At 50.1% G+C, this 24,938-nt stretch overlaps 1 protein-coding gene across 3 annotated transcripts in view; it reads right to left on the bottom strand.

Annotated features, from left to right (window-relative positions):
- CDC45 (cell division cycle 45) overlaps window positions 1–24,938 on the bottom strand; it is a 435,048-nt gene that overhangs the window by 185,668 nt on the left and 224,442 nt on the right. For all 3 annotated transcript variants that reach the window (XM_078667950.1, XM_078667952.1, XM_078667951.1), the window contains one exon: window positions 11,277–11,327. In XM_078667950.1, coding sequence (XP_078524076.1) covers window positions 11,277–11,327 — 51 coding nt within the window. The remainder of the gene's footprint in view (window positions 1–11,276; window positions 11,328–24,938) is intronic.

Genomic DNA, 24,938 nt, shown 5'->3' on the forward strand with positions numbered 1-24,938 from the left:
GCAAGCACTGCCTATGGCCTTTACAGCTGTCATTGCATAATACTGCTATTTCAAAGTTAGAGGGACTTCCACTTCGAAGATGGAAAATGATTCAAGCATGTGTTATCTATTACGTATCCAAACCTGGAAAATCTTTTCTAACCACCAGAAGCAGGATATCAGTTATTAAATATATGAAAGGCCCACTTCATACATCCTTTCAAAGCTACCTACCTCATTATAGGAAAGTAGGATCTGCTTTCATGGTTACCCCTCCTTTTTGCTGGTGTCATTCTGTTTTCTGACTAGTATGACTGGGATCTCGCTATTCTGGACCCCAGTCACTGTCCTCTCTCACTAAATTTGACTATGGTAAGTCATTTGGCACCATCCCAATTGGCTACTGGGGTACCCTTCTAAGTCCCCAGTATATGGTACTAGGGTACCCAGGGCATAGGTACACAAGAGGCCTCCCATGGGCTGCAGCATGTATAATGCCACCCATGAGAGACCACTCAAACTGTGACTACAGGCCTGACATTGCAACCTGTGTGAGCGGGTGCTAGTACCACTCACAGCAGATATAAGTTTCCTTATATCTAAGGTCACTGCACTTAAAACCTTTAAGTCTAAGGTAGGCCTTTCAATCCTGAAGGCAGGGTGCTCGGTTAGAAGTCTGAGGGTGCCCTGATTGAGCCGGACAACCCCTACAAATCCAGGAGTTGATTCTCCAGGCTTTGTAAGTGCGGTCAGCCATTTTATACATATAATGGACATCAAGTAATTTACTTGATGTCTAACTAGGATGTTCGGCTGCACCGAAACCGGTCATGTTTGGGATTAAACATGTTGAAATCCTACCCCAACACAGATTTCAGTGTTGGATGTAGAATCGCATGTATTGAGGGGCTCCCCTAGGGAGCCCCCCTGTATTCCCAGGACCAGCCTCTCAGGGTCTAAAAGCAAGCTAGTGCTGCTGCCGACCACAGACATGATTCTGCCCTCCTGCTGCAGAGCTTGAGCAGGGGAAGGTAGAACAATAGGTTTCCTGTCACAGGGAGGTGTAACCGACTCCCAGACAGGTCTTAGTGTATTGGGCTGGTGGCGCTTACCAGCGCCACCAGACTGCTTTGAAGGGCACATTTGGTGCCCTCCTTGCATACTCCAGTTGAAACTAGTTCAGGGAACCGTTGGCTCCCACTCTAGCATGAAACTGGACAAAGGGCATGGGAGTATCCTCCCCTCTGTCTGGCCCCTCCTCCCGGAGGGACCCCTAAATCGTCCCAACCCTTTGCATAGGGTACTTAAGGGCTTACCTGTGGGTGGCTCCTCAGATTTGTGGTGGGACAAGATTCAGATCCGAAACCACTTTCACTTCAACTGTCTAGGCACCCTGCACTTCGTGCCTTACCCAGGTTCTTCTCCAGGCCTGTGGGCATCAAAGACACACAAAGTAATCTCCCTTGGAGTGAAGGAGTCACTTCCCTAAATCTGCAGGCACCGCAAAGAATATGATTTTGGAAAAAGTGGGGACCCCTACAAACAAAGAATGCACTTGCTAGCTGAGGGTGAAAGGTAACACTAGAGCCAAGTATGCAATAGTTAGACAACCATTAATCTATCAGGACAACATTAAGTTAATCAAATAACATTGTGCGTGTATTTTATCAAAAATCTTTTTATTTTCATGATATTCATCATTATTAGACATCAAAACATTTCCATTTCATTAATGGCGAGAGCCATTATGGACGACATACCGGCATGCTTAAGTTAACTATAAACAGACTCTGAATATTGATGGAACTCCATCCCATGTCACAAAAATACGTGCCACTATATCCTTAAAAAAAGATATTGAAGTTATATTTATGTTCACAATAAGATATTGGCGAGAACCATCACACCCCTTACGAAAATACGTACATTAAAGACAAAAAGGATCCCACTTTTTACGAGATTGGGACCCCATATGGGTCTGTATAACTGAATCATATGACAAACATAAGGAGAATATATATTCAAATATATAATCAATCCTGGAAGTCTATAGAAGATGTGCGGAACAGCAAAATCTCTTCCCTATTTCACATTCTCCTCAAAAGGCCTTAGTGCCCTTCCTGAAAGAGTGCACAGAATTCTCAGAAGGCAGTACTTTTTGCCCATAAATCAATAAATATATTCAGAAAGAGAGAAAGTTGAGAAGGTTCCCAGATGAAGGCAACCTGCTGAAACGCACGTAGCCCTCCTTTTTGTCTATGAACCATCTGGAACCTGTTCTAAAAATATGTGACAAAGAGTTGTATTATATACACAATTACATTGCACTGCATGATCTTTTTTATAATATGATCATGTTACATGTGATATAACCTGTTTAATGCATTGATGATTTTAATGAAATGGAAATGTTTTGATATCTAATAATGAATATCATGAAAAAAAGATTTTTGATCAAATACACGCACAATGTTATTTGATTAACTTCATGTTGTCCTGATAGATTAATGGTTGTCTAAATATTGCATACTTGGCTCTAGTTTTTCCTTTCCCCCCCTCACACCCCAACGAATATGGTTAGTCTGCTGCTCCTAAGGTCCCACGAACACCAAAAGGCTCAGCAACACAGGTGGTGGTTCTGCAACTCCGTCGAGGCATGCACGGTCTTCTCAGCAAGTTTGAAGTCAGTATCCCTCGTCGGACCCGCTGGAATACAACCACTGTGCACCGCATCAGCTCGCCGTTGCAAAGGCTTGTTGACTCTGTCCTCCAGAGATCTTCAGGCCACAAGAAGCTCCAGCCTCCAGCATCTCTTCCTGCCTAGATCTTCGTCCTCACTGTATCCTTTGCACCGTGGGCCTGCATCATTGGTGAGCTTCTAAAAGTCCTCTTGAGACTCCTGGGCCTTTGGCCTGTAGATCCTCTTGAAGGTCTTCTTTAGCTGCAGTGGGCTCCCCTGCTTGCTCGGGGCCTGCTTTGACTCTCCTGCCTTTGGTGAGTCCATTGGACCTTGCTGGTCCCGACACTGCACCTTCTTCATTTACCACGTCTGTTGCTGCTGCCAAGGCTTGACAGTGCTCCCGCCGAACACAGACCCCCTGCTTTTCGACTTCCAACATGGGACAGCTCGTAAGCGGCTCTTGGTCTTCCACAGCGTCGCCTTGTCCTCACAGATGCAGCGACAAGGTCACCATCAACTCTCCTGCATCCTTTGTCATTGGTCTCCCGTGCCACCTGGTCACTCCCGAGTGGCATCGACTCTGTCCCCTCTACTTGCATGTACTTCTCTTCAAGAACTTATCCTTGGATTCCACCAGACTTTCACCTTCTTCGCCAGAAGAATCTTCACTGAACTCCCCTATTGTGGTCTACAGCGGTTTCAAATGTCACTTCGCACTTATGCACCCGGCTTCCCTGGTGTAGGTATCCTGGGGTATTCACAGGTCGGGTGACTCTCCAACCTTCCATCTTCCACTGGGTTTCTTCAGGGTTCACTGGGAAGGGTACTGCTTCAAAACTGCAACTGCCCCATTGACTTGCATGGAGTACACAGCTGTGTTTCCACTCCATGGGGTTCCTGGGTACATACCTTGGGTAGTCCCTTGGGTCCCCAGCTCTTCTGAGCCAAGTTTCAATTTCGGTCGCAGTTCGCATTCCACTTCTTTAGTATACGGTTTGGTCTCCCCATGTAGACAATCCTCATTGCACTTTGTACTCTTTACTGACTCTTTTGTGCAAGACTTGTGTTCAAATGGTATCACTGCTTCTAAATAGTTAGCCATTGCAAAAGCTATTTACCACACAATCACCAGAAGACAGCACAAGTAGCACACCACACCCACAACAGCTCTGCAGCTATCACCTACACTAACCAGTAATAATGTAAATGAAAGCAAGGCAATGGCCTTTTGTTAACCTCCAATTAAAGACAAAAGTCCTATGTGACAATGCACATGTATACATATACACACACACTTTGCACTGACAGTGCTATCCCCACTAAACTGAATTATATCTCCTGCTCCGCTCTGTCCACACTTAGTGTTTAATTAGCTGATACTGTATTTGCAAATATTAGTCTTTTGCAGGTAGTCTAATGCAAATGTTAAGGAGTATTAAGTGTGTTCTTGGCTAGAGGGCGCCAGGAGAGATGGCCGCACTTGTGTGAGGCTCTGCCAAGACCATTGAACATTCGCACATTTATCCTGATTAACCCGGCGCCTTTGCCCTGCACTCTGGCTGAGCTTGCTCCGATGACATCGGGGGCTCCCTGGGGAATTCTGTGCCCTGATTGTGGCTGTGCCGCGCGCGCCTGGAGCTGGGCTGTCCCGGACCGGGATATTACAGACGGAGACTTCGGCGATAGCGGGGGAGACGTCCCGTGCGGCCTGGGCCCTTATCGCCACTGCTGCCTGTGGGAGTAGCGCTTTGGAAGCGGCGCTTAGTGACTGTGGAGGCGGAGTGGCGGAGGTGACTGCGGACCTCCCCGGAACGGCACCGGAACATCGGGCGGCCTGGACTCGGCCCTGCTGGTCTCGGTGAGTGGGGCGGGGTGCTACGCAAGCCCGGGGCTGCGGAGGTGGCACCGGGCCGCGGAAGCCCGCGCCGCGCGAGCTTGGGCCGGGGGGGCAGGGGAAAGGGTCAGCTGTGAGGCGGAGTGGCCGGACTGGGAGATCAACATAGCGGGACCACGATCTGGGCTGCCGGGAGCTGTCTCACCACCGCGCACATTTCGCTGAGTGGCCTGGTGCACTGGGGGTTGCTGACCTGGGGAGCGCCCGCCATTTTGAGGCTTCTTCCCTCCCAGCTGCCGGACATTGAGCTTCGGTGAGCAGTGCATATCCAGCGCTGCCAATCCTGATCATCGATACTGCTGGGGAGGTGACTCGGACCTGGAGGCCTTATCAACACGGCCACTCCGTTGCCTTGGGGTCTGCGCATTCCTGACCATTGCGCTGAGTGGCTGCTCAGGGATTGATTTGGCGCGCTTTACCCGCCGGGTGAGGTGGTGCTGCCTGGACTAGTCTGGAGCTGACTGCGGGGCCTGGTCTGCACTACGGTGTGGGGCAACTGGTGGGCGCTCTGCATCAGTTTTTGGGAGCCTTATCAGGGGTTACTGCCCTCCATAACTGCGCCTTAAACCACGCTTTGTTCGAGCACAGACATGGGCAGGTCCGAGAGAAACCAGCCTAAAATCAACTTCGAGGTGAAAAAGACTGCGCATATGTCCTCCCAGGCGCCCACGGACTCTGACCAGGGTGGGGCTGTCGGTGGTACACCTAATCTGGAATCCACACTGGTGGCTATGCAGAAGACTCTTCAATCCATTGAGGGCACCATGGAGTCAGTAAATAACCGACTTGACCAAATGGCGACGCAATTTGACCGTCAAAATGAGCGGATGGGAGAGGTGGAACAGCGGGTTTCCGCCACGGAAGATGGCCTGGCCACGGTCTCGTCCAAAGTATTCAGTATGGAAAGAGTGCTGGCGGTCATACAAGCGAAGAACGAGGAGTTGGAAGGGAGGTCCAGAAGGAACAACGTTCGCGTCACGGGCTTGCCGGAGTCCACGAATGTTGGACGCATGGAGGACTACATGGAACGCATGATTGTCGACATATTTGGGGCTGACCAGCTGTCTCGTATCTTTATAGTGGAGCGTGCACATCGGTCTCTGGCTAAGAAGCCTCCTCCGGGGGCGCCGCCGCGACCTATCGTGGCTAGGATCCTAAACTACAGGGACCGAGATACTATTTTGAGGCTTGCCAGGGAAAAGGGCTCCATAGAATACCAGGGTAACAAACTGGAGTTTTATCCCGACTTCACCATGGCGGTGCAGACTGCACGTAAAGAATTTGCTGCGGTGAAACAGGTATTGAGGGCTGAGGACATCCCTTATGCCATGTTGTATCCAGCACGTCTTCGGATTGGGCCTCCGTCGGATAACAAGATTTTCCCTTCGCCCAAGGCAGCCATGGACTATGCTAAAAGACTGAAAAAGCGTGCTAAGGAACCGCCTGAACGTCATGAAGGGGATGATGAAAGACTAGAATAGGATGCCTGAACTACTTTGTACTACTGGCTGCGGTGGTGGTGAGGTTGCGGAGTGTTGCACTGGGTCGCCTCCTTTATTGCGCATTCACTGCTTGCTGAAAGCCATCCAGGCGTTTTAGCATCTGGTCCACTTTGTACTGTTGCTATGTATGATGTGGGGGGGGGGGGGGGGGGAGTGCTCTGGTTGGCGCTGAAGCTGCTTATGTTGACGTGTGGCTTTATTGGGGGCTCTCTTCCATTTGAACTTGGCTGGAAGCGGGACAATTATAATTTGCGCGACTATACGCTGACTAAGGTGGGCATTCTTGTGCTCAGGCGCTGATCTATTGATTGTGTGCGCCTTCGGGGGCGCCCAGTGCAGTGTACTGTTATATGATTACCACCATGTTTACTGCTTTGCCCATGGGTGTGGGGTGGAGGAGTTTGGGTTGTAGTTAACGACAATGGTCTGTGCTCTCGTCCGTTCTGGCGAGAGTGGTGCGCCACTACGCCCCCTATTATGGGAGATCCCCAAATATGGATGTTTGCATTGTTGGGGGTTGCAAGGGGGGTGGACACGGGGAGGCTTTGGCAATTTGGGGGTGCTGAAGTGGGTGGCGGGATGGGGGAAGGGATGTTGGGATCTGTTGGGAAGATGTGTTTTTTCCTGGTCAAGGGGAATGAGTCTAAGAAATCTGAGAGCTGTGAACGGGGCTTCAGATGGAGGTATGAGACCTTTAACAGTACCACTGGTGTTGAAGCCGGGTTGATGAGAGGTGGGGGCTGGTCTAGCGGGTGGGGGCTGCCGAGGAAGAAAATGCTTTTGGGTTGCTTGAAACTTTGGAGGTATGGATAGGGGGGGAACTCTCACGTGTGCTACATGGAATGTGCGAGGACTTAACAAGCCGCAGAAAACTCGTCAAATGCTTGCCTTTCTAAACAGACATGGTGTACAGGTGGTGTTTCTGCAGGAGACGCATCTTAAGGGTAAAGCGGCCGAAATGGTGGGCAAACAGTGGGCGGGGGTGAGGTGGGCCACGGCATACTCTTCCTATGCCCGTGGGGTGATGATACTGATAAAAAAGAATGTCCCGTTTGAGGTGCTGCACGAGGAGGTTGACCAGGATGGTAGATTTATCATAGTACAGGGTAAATTGTGTGGTACGTTGGTCACTCTTCTAAATGTCTATGGCCCTAATGTAGATGACCCTGATTTCTTCATCGCACTCTGGAACAAACTGTATAGCCTGCCACCATCGGCTATCCTCTGCGGGGGGGACTGGAATGTTACGTTGGATTCTGAGTTGGATAAGAGACATGACCGGCCCTGTGAGCGTAAGAGAGCGGCGGATGCGGTATGTGAGGGCATGAATGGGCTGCAACTGTTGGATGTTTGGCGCTTGCGGAATCCTGGCAAGCGGGAGGGAACTTGCTACACATCGGCACATGATACGTGGTCGAGATTAGATTTTTGGTTGTTGACCCGTGATGTGAGCGGATGGGTGCTGGGAACAGAACATCTGCCCCGCACGATTTCCGACCATGCTCCTGTTACATTGAAGCTGCAGATACCAACGCATGCTCCTGCTCCATTTACTTGGCGACTCTCCCCTGGAGTGTTAACTGATCAGGTGATGTGTGAACGGCTGAGGCAGATAGTTGAGGAGTTCTTTGTGACCAATGTGGGCTCTGTCGACAGTATGACCACAGTGTGGGAGGCCTTTAAGGTCTCGGTGAGAGGTGCATGTATTGGACTGAGGTCCGGGGTGCTCACGTCCATCAGGGACTCTATGTCTAGGCTAGAAAGGGAGTTGTTGGTGCTAGAGCGCCGACTGGAGGAGGGTGCGGAAGTTGCGTTGCTAGCGGATGTTAGGGCAAAGGTCACAGAGTATAATGAATTAGCCGACCAGGAGGTCAAATTTCTGTCCAAACGTGCTACAGCCAGATATTATGGAGAAGGAGGTAGGCCGGGTAAGGGACTTGCTGATCGGATTAGGGACCCTTGGGCACGTCACTGCACGGTATTGGAAATTGAAGATCAGGGAGAAGTGGTGACTAAAACAGATGATATCCTGGATTGCTTTTCGAGACATTATGCGCAGCTCTATGAGCACAGGGAAACGGCGGACGAGGAGGAAGTAACGCGATACTTGGAGGACGTGGCGCTAGTATGGCTTTCCAGGGGTCAACAAGAATTTTTAATGAGTCATGTTACTGAAGCGGAGTTCAGAGACGCGATAGCAGCTCTCCCAAATGGGAAGGCGGCTGGCACAGATGGCTTGCCCGCCGAATTCTATAAAACATATGCAGATTTGCTGATTCCGCAATTGGCAATGGTCCTGGAAGAGGCTCTCGAATGCGGACGGCTTCCGGGGACTATGAGGGAGGCGCTCTTGGTGGCACTCCCTAAGCCGGGGAAGCCTCTGAATAGATGCGATTCATATCGTCCCCTTTCACTAATGAACACTGATGTGAAAATTATTGCCAAAGTGTTAGCCACAAGACTGCGTCTCCTCCTGCCGGTAATGGTACTACCGGATCAATCGGGATTTATCCCCCTAAGGTCCACCACTCACAACCTAAGGACGCTATTTGCTGTCCTACACCTCCTTAAGCCAGAAATGGCCGCGGTGGCAGTCATGCTTGATGCCGCCAAGGCCTTTGATTCAGTAGCATGGAAGTATATGTTGGCCGTTCTACATCGGATGGGGGTGCCTTTCTTGTTTACATCACTGATTGCCCTGTTGTATACTGCACCCACGGCAAGAGTTAGGGTCAATGGTCATGTCTCTTCCTCCTTTCCGATTCAACGGGGGACAAGGCAGGGCTGCCCTCTTTCGCCCCTGCTTTTTGCCATCATGATGGAGCCATTGGCCTGCATCTTGCGGCAGAGGTATGCGGAAGCAGCATTGAAATTTCCTCTCAGAGCGTTGGCTGTGTCAATGTATGCTGACGACATGGTACTATATGTCAGGGATCCGGCGCTCCACCTAGAAAACATACTTCGAGAGTTCATTAAATTTGGTCGTCATTCAGGACTGACCATAAATTGGGACAAGTCTGTAGTGTTGCCTCTCACGAATGTCGCTCACCGGGTTCCATTGGAATTCCCGCTGGAATGGGCGACGGAGTCGGTTAGATACCTGGGCGTCTGGGTGCATAGGGATTGTCAGGAAGTCATACGGGCCAACTACGGCGTTGCCATTTCCAACTTGGAAGACCAGGTGACGCGCTGGACTCGCCTCCCACTAACACTAGCGGATCACGTATCTTTGATCAAAATGGTAGTGCTACCGAAATTTCTTTATCTTTTTACAAACATTCCGATCCCGCTGAGATCACATTTCTTTGCGAGACTGAGGTCTCTTTTGATATCTCTCATCTGGGCCGGCAAGAAACCACGGGTAGCCTGGGAGGTGCTGATCAAGCCATATGACCTGGGCGGGTTCGCCCTGCCGGGTATGAGGCTTTATTATCTTTGTGCACAGGCACACTTTGCGAGTTACTGGATGAATGCTCCACCGTACACCCCGCACGTAGCACTGGAAGCGAGCGCGGTTCTGCCGTATCCATTAAGGGCTATGATTGCCAATAAACACTCGGTGTTTGAAAAGGGGGAGATTGATACTGTGCGACTTACGGCGACTGCATGGGAAAGCCTAGGTAGACGAGCTGGCAGATTACCACTATACGCCCCGGCCATGCCGCTGCTTTATCACTCAGATATCTCCGTGTCGGGCGAGACTGGGGGGTTACAGATCCTGCGGGAGTCTGGACTGCAGACTATGGGGGATCTATTTCCGGGAGCGTCGTTTCTCTCCTCTCAGGAGATGACAAACCGATCGGCGAATGCTACTATGTCTACCTTTGTGTATGTCAGGCTTCGGGCTGCCGTGCGTGACTTATACCCGACTTACCCGGAGGAGCCGTTGACCCTAGGGGCCTTACAGCTGCTTTACACGGCCAAGGACAGGACCAAATTACTGTCTAAACTATATAAGGCTGCGCAGGAAGATGAGGGTGGAGGTGCGGCCCTAGCTAGAGCAAGGTGGGATAGGAGTCTCCCGGAACCATTGAGTGATGACGAATGGAATGAATGCTGTGCTATGACCGGGGGGTATGTGATCAACGGCAATTTCCGCCTTCTGCATTACAAATTTCTGCAACAGTGGTATTATACGCCGGCTCAACTGGTACGATATGGTCTCCGGTCCACTGCTCAATGTGTCCGATGTGGAGCTGAGGACGCTGACTTTGTACACCTGGCCTGGGGATGCTCCCGTGTCTATGATTTCTGGAAAGAGGTGACTGAAAGGCTGACTGTCATGGCGTCGACTGAGGTGCAGCTGGATGTGCGACTGTGTCTTTTAGGCATTGCTTCTGGTGTGGCTACGCCGTCGCGGCGGCTGGTGGTGCTGGCGCTTCAATTGGCTAAGAGAAGGGTCGCTATGGGATGGGGAGGGAGGAGAGCGCCTGATGTGCAACTGTGGATGAAGGATATGGCCTACTGCAGGGACCAATTGAATTGTTACTATGATGAATTACCTGCGGCATCTCGCCCGAGGGATGTGTGGGCTCCATTTACACTTTATATGTTAGCCTTGACTGACACCGACAGCGACGAGTGTGAGATCGCTGCTCTGTCAGACGGTGAGGGAGGAGCTGCCTGAGGTGTTCCTGTGGGAGGGCATTGTGATTGACCTGTGGCTTGTGAAGGGTGACTGCGTGTTGGACCTGGTAGGGGGACTGTCGTGGGTCTCAGGATTGGTGTGGCATGTCTCTTTTACTGAGCCTCATGACGGCTTCTGGACGGCTGTAGGATAGGGGTGGAGGTTCCCTACCCAGGGTTTTGCACTGTTGGACATCTGTTATATAGGCTGCTTCTGTCACGCTATGCCTACCGGACTTGGACTACTCACTGAAACCAGGACAAGAAGGGAAGGGAGGGGTTGGGGTTTGTTGAAGTTACCTTTTTTTGTTGTGTAAAAATAAAAATTAGACCGAGATCACATGGGGGCGATACGACCACGATCAAGGGTGTGCTATGAATATTGTATCTGAATGAACGTTGGTGCCTTCGAGAGCTGTGACCGTTAGGCTCCTGCACGTGTGCCACTGGAGTACACTGACCAGCTCGTATGATTTGTATGGTACTCTGATTGCGGCCGGCCCCTGCAGTGGGTTGTAGGCACACCGCTGTGTATATTTATAATGTGCAATAAAGGTCTGTCAAAAACAAAAAAAAAAAAAAAGTGTGTTCTTACTGTGTGATTTTGTCTTGAACCCATTGATCTGTCAGTCCAACAATTGCCCACCTGCAAGAAGGAACAAAATCAAGTTAAAAGGCAAGTCTGCACATCGAAAAGAGGAGAAAAATCACAATCATTCTCATTTACACTTAAAACACACTAACTCTGCCCTATAAGTATCTTAAATACTCGCATGCATTTGAATGTTTCCCATTAGAATGGCAATTTTTAGCAGACACTAAAGTAGTAAAGACACCAGAATCATATGTAACCTATCAGCCTTATTATTTAAGTCTTTGGTCTGGTCAATCAGGTAAGATTTCCTAACAACTTAGCCCTAAATGTTGTTGCAGGGATTCTGCGGAGTCACAGAACTATGCTTGGGATCATGGAAACTTAGTAGGCAGGGACTGAGTCATCCTACCACCTCAGTACCCATGAGCCAAGGGACCGACTAGCTATAGTATCTCACATGCCCTCCCACTCACTCACAGAGAAACAAGTGATTAGACACCCCAGAACACAACACTCCCACCCCCTCTCAGGAATCACGGTTGCAGGCCACACCCTTTTGCTCTCACTCTTGTACCAGTCCACAATAAGATTAGACAGACACGAAAAAAGTTTAAAATGTTCATTTTAACTAACATGGTCTAATATGCATTATACGTGCCACAACAAGTAGAAAAATGCCGAACACAAATACGGTTAGCATAGCAAGTAGTCTGTAAATTAAATCATAAAAGGTGCTGTCACTGTATACAACAGTGAAGCCTACCTCCCCCCTGCCCCGTCATCACCCACCCCCCACCCCTCTTCCCTGATTATATGTTAGAAGATCTCTTGGTGTTTAACAGCAGACCTGGTACCTCAGTCCATAGATGGAAGATCTACATCACAGGTGCTGGCACACTCCCTTCTCTGGAAAGATTCCTCTCCAACTGTCTGTTACCCACCTGTGCATACATACCTATATGACTAAAGTACATGTTCCCAAACAACAGCTGAATCTGCGTGTTTTGTCTAGGTACTAGGGCCCGAATAGAACAGAACAACAAGGGGCATTGTTGTTCGACCATGTCTGCAGTATTCAGACTAAATCCCAGGAAAGAACAGAACGTAAAAACAGCAGGTTCTGTGGGAAAGTTAGTGTGGCACAGTACCGTGTGCAAAGCCAAAGATAATCCACCATGGGCTCATGCTAACATAGGGAAAATGACAATGGCCACCTGGACCACGTGACTATAGAAGTTCAAGAGAATGGGTGACTACATACAAATCCTTGAAAACTGCCAGACTACGACAAAATTATTAGTGACGGATAATCAGATTTCTCAATCATGGATATTATACTCCTTCTATGTTTACCTTTTTTAAACTGGAAAAGAAGGGAGGAGAATACGTTGTGGAGAAGTGTGGCTCAATGGTTAGAGCGGCAGACCCTGATGCAGAGGTCTAGCCCGGGACCAGGGTTCAATTCCCCGCCTCGGCGGGTCTTGGGCTCAAAATTCCACGGACCTGATAATTCTCGCCTCGGTGCCTATTCCAATCATCGAGTCCCACTCTGCAACTCTGGGCAATAGCTTGCTTAATCTCCACAACGGCCCCCACAATGCTAAGGATGCCTGGCTCCACCTTGGGGGTGCCCAGGAGTGGACACCTCACAGGGAAAGCCAGGATGGGTTCCACAGCGGTATTTGTACAAGCGCCTTGAGACCCTTGCGGGTGAGTAGTGCGCTATACAAGTATCAATTTACATTTACAATTACACTGTAAACAAAGGTCAAAAAGACGTTACACTTGTACCTTGGAGGGCCAGACAGTTCATTTTTGAAGAAAAGGACTGAACATATGTGAAAAAGAATGGTTTCTTACCTGTAATCCCAATACTCTCTCAGGAGAATCTCCATTGAAGTTATAAGCAATGAATAGTCCCCGCCCATATGCAGGGAGTCCCGGAGCCCTTTTCATAGTATGTCTTGTTAAGTGTAGATGTTCACCTTTCTTCAGGAAGGTCTGTAAAAACACTTAGGATAAGAACATTAGGCAGCCTATAAGGAAGGCTACAATGGCCAATTCTTCAGATTATACAACAAAAAGGGTAAAGAAACCCATACATATGTATATTTAAACCCAAATGCTTTCTTAGACCGCTTAAATCCAACAGCAAACCTTTTTTGTTTAACACCTTAGGAGCTTCGTAAATATACCACCCCAGTGCTGCGCTGTCCATTATCCAGTGCTGAACTGGACGTCCAACGGTCGCACGCAGCACTGGGGAGGTAGTGCCCGTGACGACCGTTGGCCGACGGCAGCACTTAAAGGGTTAAGTAGACGAAGGATGGAAGGACAGTGTAGCCCTGTAGGCTGCCATTACGTGAGTTCAAATAGTGTCTGTGACTCGTGAGAACTGAGAGACCACCAGTATTTCATCATGCCCAGTTGCTACAGTTCTTTTTTGACGAGAAGTGTCAGTAATAGAACAGTCCAATAATTGCCTCCATTATCTCCACTGGGGAGGCTGGAGGGTTGCTTATGACTTCAATGGAGATTCCCCAGAGAGAATTAGGATTACAGGTAAGAAACCATTCTGTCTCTCTCAGGGATCTCCATTGATAGTTCTAAGCAACAAATAGTGGCAGACCCATCCCCACCAACAGCGGTGGAAAAGAGTGAGGAATGATCCAACGACTAAATTTAGGAAAACATTTCTCAGGTAGGCCTGTTCTACTTGAGCATCTGTTCTAACATTCGAGTCCGAACAATAATGTTTGGTAAACGTGTGAACAGATCTCCATGTAGCCTCTTTGTACATTTCAGTTATACGGACATTTCTCATCAAAGCGGCAGTAGCAGCTTTCCCCCAGTAAAATGAGCTTTAGGTCTACCGGACAGTTTCTTATTCGCTTTTTGGTAGCATAATAGGATGCAAGATACTATCCATCAGGAGATGGTTTGTTTGGAAGTAGCTAGACCTGTACGGACTGGGCTATAGTTTACAATTAGTCCAATTTACATATGTGTCAGGTTTTGTCAAAATAAAACTTTAAGACTCATAACATCTAGGGAATGTAGAGTTCTTTCAGCAGGGGTGGAAGGTTGCTCAAAGAAAGTTGGTAAGGAAATCGTCTTACACTAAAAAAAAAAAACGAAAATACTGTCGGAATGAATTGTGGGCGAGTCCTCATCTCTACCTTGTTGGAGCAAAACACAGTGTATGGTTCGTGAGAACACAATGACTGGTTTTCGCTAACGCTACATGTGCATGTGATGGCTTTGTGAAAAGCAGTTTTCCATGAGAAATGTTGCATGGAGGATTTGTGAATGTGTTCAAAAGGGTCCTGCCTGAGAGAACTATATTGAGCTCCCAAGGAGGAGGATACCCAATGGGAGGGAAAGCCCTTTTCATCCTTTCTAAGAAATCCTTGATAATAGACATTTTGGGAAAAAAAGAGGTTTACGAAGGGCATTTTCTGTAGCACTAAGAGCTGCAAAATGAACTTTTATGGAAGAGAATTGCAAGCCAGATTTTGCCAAGTTAAGTAATTATGGAAGAATTAAATCTTCTTGGCAGGTTGTTGGGTCTACATTCTTGTTAGAGTACCAAATGCAAAATCTCTTCCACTTGAATGAACAGGCTGAACAAGTTGACAGTTGTTTAGCCTCCTTGATAGTGTTCATGCATTCTTGCAAAAGGTTTAGATGTCCATACTGAACTAGCTCAGGAGCCAAGCTGCCAAATTCAAGGAGGAAAGATTGGGGTCAACCACCTGGCTTCGAATTTCAAGAAGATCCGGTCTGCACGGCAGCTTGGGATGTGGATGCTCTGACCGATGAAGGTCCGTGAACCATCATTGACGCAGCCACTCCAGAGAAATCAAGATCATTCGGGCTCTCAAAAAAGATAGCTGATGAGGACTGATGGATCACGGAGATTGGAGGAAAGGCGTAGAGAAATTTGTCGGACCAGTCTATCCACAGGCAATTCAACAGGTTCCCTGTTTGGAAGAACCCCCAAAGCGAAGCCTGGGCATTTTCGATGTTTTGCAGTGGCGAAAAAGTCGATGTGATGAAGATGTTTTGCACGGAGTCATCGTGAAGCACCCATTCTGGGTTTTCCTGCAAGACCCTGCTTAGGTAGTCTGCTTGAACGTTTTGAACACCTGGGAGATGAGTTGCAGTGGTCCGCAGGTCTCTGCCTATCAGTCACTTCCAAACTGTCTGGGCCCCGTGGGATCAAAGGCCTGGGCCCCGTGGGATCAATGGCCTGGGCCCCGTGGGATCAATGGCCTGGGCCCCGTGGGATCAATGGCCTGGGCCCCGTGGGATCAATGGCCTGGGCCCCGTGGGATCAATGGCCTGGGCCCCGTGGGATCAATGGCCTGGGCCCCGTGGGATCAATGGCCTGGGCCCCGTGGGATCAATGGCCTGGGCCCCGTGGGATCAATGGCCTGGGCCCCGTGGGATCAATGGCCTGGGCCCCGTGGGATCAATGGCCTGGGCCCCGTGGGATCAATGGCCTGGGCCCCGTGGGATCAATGGCCTGGGCCCCGTGGGATCAATGGCCTGGGCCCCGTGGGATCAATGGCCTGGGCCTCGTTCTCCCCTGCTTGGTGAGGTAATACATGGTGGTCAGAGATTGATGTGGTAGGTTCTCTCTCTAGGAGACCATGTGCTTTGGATCTGGAGGTGCTCCATGTGTACTCCTTATCCTAGCAATAAGACATCTGTTACTATGACCTTGGAAGAAACATCTTGGTGAAATGGAATCCCTTGAAGCAAATTTTGGAGAACACCATTTCAGAGACTGTTGCATTGAGGGGTGGGGGTGGGGGAAAGGGGGGGGGGTGATCCTATCCTCCCAATTGCCCAGGAGTTGGTCCCACTGATCCGAGGGATTTCTGAAGAGGACACATGTGGACACGGGCATTCGGAGTTAGGGATTGACACTTGAGACAGATTGATTACAGGCCATCCTCTGAAAGACACTTTTGATTGACTGGTGTTGACGGGGGCCCCCAAATAATGCAGCGTATGAACAGGAGTAGATGGTGATTTGCTGTGATTGGTATTCAGCCCTAATCGTTGAAGGTGGTCACTCGTCCAATGCTAATGCAGACTGGCTTCCTGAGAAGTCGACGCCCTGATGAGTCATTTGTCTAGATAGAGGTAGACAAAATGACTCCGAAGGTGGGCAGCTACCATTGCCATTCACTTCGAGAAAGTTCTGGGGGCTGATTTGAGGTCAAACGGAAGCACTTTGTACTGGTAATGCTCTTGACATACGAGGAGCCTCAAGAACGTGCAATGCTTCTTGACTATTTCTATATGGAAGTACGCATCTTGGAGGTCTATTGAGCAGAGTCAGTCTCCCTGGTGTAACTGGGGATAGATCTGATGCAGCGCCAGCATTCAAAACTCTTCTCGTCTATTCCATATGTTGGCTAGTTTCAAGTTGAGAAATGGTCTGAACTGGTTTCTGGGACCTTTCTTTTTTATCAGAAAGTATCAGGAATAAATGCCAGTTCCTTGTTTGGTCGGGAGGACGTCTCTACTGCCTTGTTATGGAGAAGGATGTGACACCCAAGTGCAGAATTCGTACATGGTGACTGGACAGTTTTGGTGGAACCTGAGAAAATGGTCATTTTGAACAATATTTGTTACCCAGGCATCTTTTAGGATGGACTGCCACTCAGCCAGAAAATGTTAAATACTTCCCCTACCAGAGTGGTTACGGAAGAGGAAGAAGGAAAGATTCAAGTCATGTAGTCTGCTGTAGCTTTTCCAGCTGAACAGGCTAAGTGGCTCTACCACTAGGCGCTATTGCTGTTGCTGCTGGTAAGGCCTCAGATGTTGGGATTGCAGGCGACCATGGTACAAGAGAGGGTTTTGAACCGTCTGAAGGAAAAAACAGCACTTGGTAGGGCGTATATAGCCTTCACTGTTCTTTTTGTTTTTCCAAGGCCAACTGCCTTGATGTTGTCCAATTCCAACTTTATCCAGGCCATCTAGTTGTCCTTGTGACTGCCGAAGAGCGTGGATCCAGAAAATGGCAAATTAATGATATCCTGCTGTAATTCATGCTTGAGGGCTGTAAGTGGGAGCCATGAATGTCTACACAATTTCCCCTTGTGACACTACTTGTGTGCCGCTAACAAAAATGAATTGGCTGCAGCAATGATGATCTGGTTGGAGACCATCATCCCACCCTTGATGACCTCAAGGAAGTCTTCTCTGGTCTATGGGTAGGTCGTCAGCAAATGTCTGTAAGGAGTCCCAAAAGGCCCTATCGTGCCTGCCCAAAAGAGCAGATGCACTGGGTCCCTTACTGGTAGTAGCAGCTGTACCGCATACCTTGCGGCCCACTGAATCCAGCGTTTTACTCTCCTTGTCTGGAGGTACAGTAGACAAAGGAGTTGTCGAATGGTGTTTCTTCGCGACCAAGATGACCACAGAATCCATGGGTGTGTCGAAGTGGAGAAAAAGCGAATCCTGCTCTGGAGGTTTGACACACTCCTGGACGTCAAACTCCTTCAATGTTGCGCCGGTGTATTCACCTTCCATGACAATCTATCATATCTCGACGTCTATCTTCGCCTCCTCATCCACGTCGACCCTGCCCTGGACTGAGAACAAGTTGGGTCTGTGCCTTGTCTCGACATCCATCTTCTCAACGTCAACCTGGAACTTCGTAGTTTTTGGGCTGTACTCCTCTTTTTAGACCTTCCAAACCTGGGGTCCTCAGAGGACGGTGGAAGAGCCCTGGTAGAGGACTAACGCTCTGTCCCACCTTTAGAATGCATCTGTTACCTGCATCTTTCTTTTGTGCATTGGAGGCTAGTTTTCTTCCTTTCCCTCGAGGTACGCCTGGAAATCTTCCTGCAATGCTGGCATTTGTCAGGAACATGGCTTACGGGAAGGCAGATGGTGCAGACGCAGTGGGGGTCTGACTTGGCCTTCTTTCTCCCACAGGCAGGACACATGCCAAATAAAGATGGCATTTTATTTGACTAAATACCACAAATTCCTGTCAGAATAAGGAAATGAAATGGACCGTTAAAAACCATTTTGTGAAATAGTTGTCACAAAAATCCAAGAGATTTTTTAAGAGAAAAAGCCAAAAAAGTCAAGCTCAGTGCTCCAAAATCCGGTCACCAGGAGCTGGAAAAAAAGAACTGAAGCAACTACCACCTGCTGGGCATGATGAGATACTAGTGGTCTCTGGGTCCTTAAAGGCAGAGACACTGTTTTACACTAACAAAGGCAGCCTACAGGGCTACACTGTCTTCCATGCTTCTCTACTTTTACAAAAAAGGTTTGTGAAGATGTAAGCTGTCTGCGAAAGTATTTGGTTTTGAATATACATATACATGGGTTTCTTTACTCGATTTAAAGTATAATCTTAAGAATTGGCCATTGTAGCCTTCCTTTTAGGCTGCATAATGTTCTCAAGTGTTTTTCAGGCCTGCTTGAAGAAAGGCGAACATCTACACTTAAGAGCTACTATGAAAAGGGCTCCAGGAGTCCCCGCATGTGGGCAGGACTATTCAGTGCTTATGACCATCATTGGCGATCCCCTGAGAGAGAACTATAATTTTCTACTTTATGTTTCATCCATGAAGAGGTGTGAATTACAGTCATGGATCCATACAGAATTTCCACAATGGAAAAAACTATGATCACAGTTTATTGTCCAGTGTGTTATATGGTTCACATTAGGGTCACGCCCAGATAAATGTCTTAAGGTTTACTGAAAGGGCAAGACAGAAATTTTAGAATCAATCATTTATATTGAGCAGCAGAACAACGCATAACACAGCTCAACTGCCTACATCCACTGGCCGGCAGAGCAAAATCCAGTAGTACTAACACAGCGTTTGGGTCTACATCCCGGAGGGCAACCCCGAGAGGGCGAATGAAATTCCATGAGGAGCAGCCAGCACAGTCATCAATTTACTGCAATTAAAATAGAACAGGAACAACTAATGAAAACAAAGCCTCCACCCGCCACCCCCTCCCACCACCCTCCTCCGCATCAGCCTTATCTACCCCCTATACGATCTAGGTCACACCATTCCCCCAGCACCACCCAGAGCAGTCAAGTCCTTTGGTCTGTACCCCGAGGTTCCATTGGGATAAGATCTGCAGATATTTTGGGCACGTTACCTCACGCAGATCTCTGGATAGGAGATGAATGAATGGTTGCCACAACTCCGCATAGGTCGCCCCCTTGCCATCAATGCACAGCGAGAGGCGTTCCATAGCCAATAGATGCCACAGCCGTCGAATCCAATCCCTAGGGTCGGGAGAATCAGTGGATCTCCATTGTGCAAGGATAACTAGGCGCGCTGCTAACAAGGCCAACGCAATCTGCTTACCCCTCATAGATCGCAAAGGAAACGCTTTTGCATGTGGAAGCCCTAGCAGCACATGTTCAGGAGCCCTAGGGAACGTGATGTGAAACGCATCGTCCAAATCATCAAGGATGGCCTTCCAGTAGCGCTCTAGCTTCGGGCAGTGCCATAGTAGGTGTGTCAAGGTGCCCGGGGCACCACAACCCCTCCCAACACAAGCCTGAATGTTTCTGGTCCTAGGACTTAATACGAGCTGGGGTGTAGTACCAATATGCCACAACCTTATAGGCTGACTCTGCACCCGCCACATTAGCAGCAGTGTGGTGCGCGCGGTAGAACACTTTCCCACTCCTTATGCGACAGCGGGCGGCCCAACTCAGTTTCCCAGCGAACCTGCGCTTTAGTACGCGGAGCTTTAGGGCGAGCAATGATCATGGCGTATAAGTGAGATATAAGTTTGCGATCATCTCTCATGCAGACCACCCAACGTTCAAGGGCTGCCGGCGGGCGAGACATAGCCGCAACGTTTGGGGGCTGAGTGACCCAATGCGCCACCTGTGAATAAGGAAATGCGTCAGATTCTAAGAGAGAGAAATGGTCCCGGCAGAGTGAGGGGAACGAGATTAGACCATCAAGATCAAAGAAGTGGCCCACTCGCTTGCAACCTTCCTCCCTCCAGCGCTGAAAGATTGGGGACGAGCAGCCAGGCGGGAAGTCTGGGTTGTCTACAATCGACGTCATGGGCGATGGAAAGGTGGTCCAACCTTTTCGCTGCGCCAACTGGTCCCACACCTTCATAGCTGGAGACGTCAGGCGAAAAATATAGACCTCAAGCTCTGTGCTTTCGAGGGAGCCATAACTCGCGCCAAATATTGCAGCCCGCCACCGTCTAATCTATAAAGTTCCAATGTTTACTGGAATAAGGTCTGTTCCATTCGAGAATGAATCGCAGACAGGCCGCCTGGTAGTACGATTTCAGCGAGGGAAAGCCCAGCCCACCACTGGCCTTAGGGGCCGTAAGTAACGAGAAGGCAAGCCACAGACGTTTGTGATTCCATAAGAACTTGGTAATTAATCCTTGCAGTTTCTGTATGGTACCTGGCGGGGGGCTCAGAGGAAGCAGCTGAAACAAATACAGAATGCGAGGGAGCACCATCATTTTAACTGCCGCTAGCCTACCGAACCAGGCTAGCTGGAGACGGGACCAGTCGAACAGTGTTTTGGCTGTTTGATTGACTAAAAGCTTGTAGTTAATAGAAACTGTCTGGGCTATGGAGGGGGCAAGGCGGATTCCATGGTACGGAATGTCAGAATGAACCCACTAAAGGCAAAATCCTGTTGTAGATCCTGCACTTCAGTAGCAGGGACCAGCACATGAAGTATCTGTGACTTGGAGAAATTGACTTTAAATCCCGCAACACTGCCAAATTCGTGCAATTCTGTCGATAGGTGCCGCAAGGAGGTGCGAGGGTGAGTGAGCGAAAGTATCACATCGTCCGCGTACAGACTGATTTTGTGCTTGTCTGCGCCAAATCGAACCCCCTCAATGTCCCCATTAGACCGCACTCGCTGAGCAAAGGGCTCCATATAGAGCGCAAAAAGCAACGGGGACAGGGGGCATCCCTGTCTCGTCCCGCGAGAGATGGGAAAAAAAGTTGACCAGCAGCCATTCACCCGGACCGCCACTGTCGGGCCGCATACAGGCAGCGAACCCATCTTAGGAAGTTAGCCCCCAGGCCGAAGGCCTTCAACACCGCAAACGGATACGTCCAATCGACGCTGTCGAAGGCCTTCTCCGCGTCTATGGATAAAAAGAGGGCCTGCGTACGAGAGCGGTGGACTAAGTCCATGAGGTGCAAAAGTCTTAGTGTTGTTCCCCCCCCCTGCCGTGTTGGGATGAATCCAGACTAGTCTGGGTCTATGATACCATCCATTAACGGGCTCAGGCGCGCGGCCAGAACGGTAGCGAAAAGCTTGGCGTCAATGTTGAGGAGGGAGATTGGGCGGTACGACCCACACTCCATGGGGTCCTTCCCGGGATTGGGAATGACCGTGATGGCGGCCTCAGACATGGAGGGGGTCACCTCCCCCGTCTCCAGGAAGGAATTAAAGAGGCGAGTTAGAAAGGGCGCCAATTCTACGCAAAACTTCTTATAAAAGATGGCCAAGAAGTCATCCGGCCCCAGGGATTTAGCCAGTTTCAGCCGAGCAATCGCGGAAATGACTTCCTCAATACGTATTTCCGCGTCCAGAGCTTCAACCGAGGCCCGAAAGAGGGGTGTTATACCACAGGAAGCTAGATACGCCTCCACTCACTCAGGGTCCGAGGGTTCCCCGTGGTACAAGGTGTCATAAAACCGCCGGAAGGAATCTGCAATGAGGGAATCAGTGGTGTGCTCTACTGCTTGTGAATCCCTGACGGCCTGGACGGCAGACCGCTGCGCCTGAGCCCTCAACCTGTGCACCAGCATCCGGCCCCCCTTGTCCCCGCTGAGGTAAAACTTGTGGCGCAAGCGCAGAAGGGTGTATTCCGCCCGGTCCAAATCAAGATGTTTGAGCAGGCGTCTTTGTTTCCAACTCCCTCCATATACGTGGAGCCCCTGTCCTTTTATGTATCGTCTCTAGTCCTCCCACCTCCTTCTCCAACTCCTCGCGCTTTTCCTTACGCATCCGAGCATATGTCGCGGACAACGCTATAAAATCCCCCCGGGCCAACAGCTTGAGGGCTTCCCAAATGGACCCCAGCGACATACCATCCCGATCATTGTCAACAAAGTACTGTGTGATGGTAGTTCTGATGCGTTTGACTACCGACTCAGAGTTGAGGAGAGAGTCCCGCAAACGTCAACCAGATGATGGTGGCCGCTGTCCACCGCAGGAAAGCTGTACAGAAATAAGGGCATGGTCTAACAAAGAGCGCGGGGAAATAGCTGCTGCAGACAAATGGGGCATTAGGGACGTCGTAGCCAGGAAGTGATCTAAGCGCGCATACGTTTTATGGGACGCAGAATAATAAGTGAAATCGCGCTCTAGGGGGTGCTGAGTGCGCCAAACATCATGCAGCCCTCCGTCTTGCAACCATTGCTTCCCTCCCCGCGAAATGGCTCCCGTTTGATGTGAGCGCACAGCAGATCTATCCAGGTCTTGGCCCATCACTACATTCAGGTCACCTCCCACCAACACATACACATCTGGGGACGCTAGCACCTCGGCGAGCGCAGTCTTCAAAAAGTGCTCTTGGCGTTCGTTTGGGGGCATACAGTGAGCCTACTGTGAAGTGAGTGTTCCCCCATTGGACCCGGACCGCCAGAAAGCGCCCCTAATGTCAACCACTTGGGATAGGACTTTACAGTGGGCCTTAGCGCTAAATAGGATAGCACCCCATGTTTTTTTGCCGGACCCGAGGACCACAACTGCACGGGGAAGCGCCTGTCCTTCATCCGCTAAGTATCCTTGGAGAGGAGGTGAGTCTCCTGCAACAGGCACACGTCCCCATCTGCAGCCTCTAACAGCGATAGTATGGCTGTGCGCTTAATAGGGTTATTGAGGCCCCGAACATTCAAACTGATAATCTTCAAATGCTTACCCAATTTTGCCAAGGAGGGACAAAGCTGAAACAGGACCACCGGGGTGCCCACCGGAGGCGCCCAGCCACCCCAACCTACACCTAACCCCCCAGAGGACTGATGCGGAGCCCAGATAACCACCCCTCCCCCAACCCCCTCCCTAACCACCATGCAACAGAACTAAACCCCAAAAAGGGGAAAAAGCAAACTAGAAAAAGACCAATGTTCGTCAAGGAAACCATTTTTAAAGGGGAACGTGGCTCCATTCAGCACCGCACCTAACCCCGAAACAGGGCAAAACCTTTCACTAGGGACAGAGATGAGTGAGTATCACAGTCTTAACTCCCAGTGTCCCCTCCCAACGCCGCCGTGCAACTCATCCTGGGCCAAGCGATTAGCATTCAAGCAGCACCCTCGCCGTCAGTCACCTGAGCCACCGAGGAAACAGCGTCCTCCCTTTCCATGAGGCTTGCAGAAGGGCCCGGTCTCCCCAGCAGAGGCGACCTCCCCACGGTCTGCCATTCAGTGGAGCGCCGGCGTCGCCGAGCGGGAGACCAGACCGAACCAGCGGGAGTGTCAGACTTCTCCAAGCTCAATGCCTCAAATGCTGCCTCCAGGGAGCGAAGCTGGAAGAGTTTCCCCTTGAACTTAAAAATTATGCGAAACTGACGTCCCCACGAGTAGGGGATGCCTTGCTCCCGTAAGTACGTGGTGATTGGCTTGAAGCTGCGACGTTTGATGAGGGTAGAGGCCGCTAGGTCTTGGAAAAGGGCAGGCTGATGCCCCCGAAATTGGACAGAGGGGAGGGCTCGTGCCTTGCGTAAAATCCGTTCCTTGATCTGAAAGTCGTGGACACAGACTAAGATGTCCGGTGGTGGGGCCTTAGCGTTCCTCGGCAAGCCAACTCGATGTACCCTGTCCAGCTGGAGGTCAAGGTCGTCCCCCTCATCCAAAATCTGTCAGAACAACGCCGTGACATACTTCCGCAGGCTATCCCCTCTCCTTTCCAGGGGACCGCTCGGATCCTGATGTTGTTCCTCCGTGAGCGGTTCTCCAGATCCTCGGTATGCGCCTGTAGGTCCAAGTTCTGTTCTGTGAGCCGAATAACATCCTGCTGGAGCTAGTCTGCAGTGCCCAAATCGTGTTCCTCCAAGGTCGCCACACTCTCACCAATGGCGTTGACGTCCCGTCGCACTTCATGGACATCAGAGGAGAGTTGGGAATGAATTTCCAGGATGTCTTCCTTAATGGCGGCAAAAATGTCCAGCATGAAGGCTTTAGTCGCCGGAGCCTCCACATCCTCCAGCTGAGCGGCCTGAATATCCGGTTGTGAGACAGCCCGGCTCCCTAACTTCAGCAGGGAGTCCTTCTGGGCCTTGTCCTTCTCGCCTCTGTTAGTTGCTTCGGGCCCGCAGACCTGTCCCGGGCCGCCACTGAAAAAACACCGCCTGCCGATATGCAGGCCGATGGCGCGCCCCCCTCCCGTCACCAAGCTCCCGGCACAATCAGCTCTACGCCGGGGTAGGCCCCAGGTCCACCAACCGCAAAGTCCACCACGGTGGAGGGGCTCCATAGGCTGCAGCCCTGTAACCTCCTGCCACCCCGGGCACTGTTGCCGACAGCCCTGCCAGGCTCCCACTGGACCCACACCGGGCGCAGGTCGACCAGGGGGTAGTTAGTACGGGAGGCTGCCTGACTCTGGACCCCTCGAACTCCGCGGGAGCTGCAGCCCAAACCGATAGTGTCAGAGTCACTCA

This window comes from Lissotriton helveticus, chromosome 11 (assembly GCF_964261635.1).
Source record: "Lissotriton helveticus chromosome 11, aLisHel1.1, whole genome shotgun sequence".
In the NCBI taxonomy this organism is placed as follows: domain Eukaryota; kingdom Metazoa; phylum Chordata; class Amphibia; order Caudata; family Salamandridae; genus Lissotriton; species Lissotriton helveticus.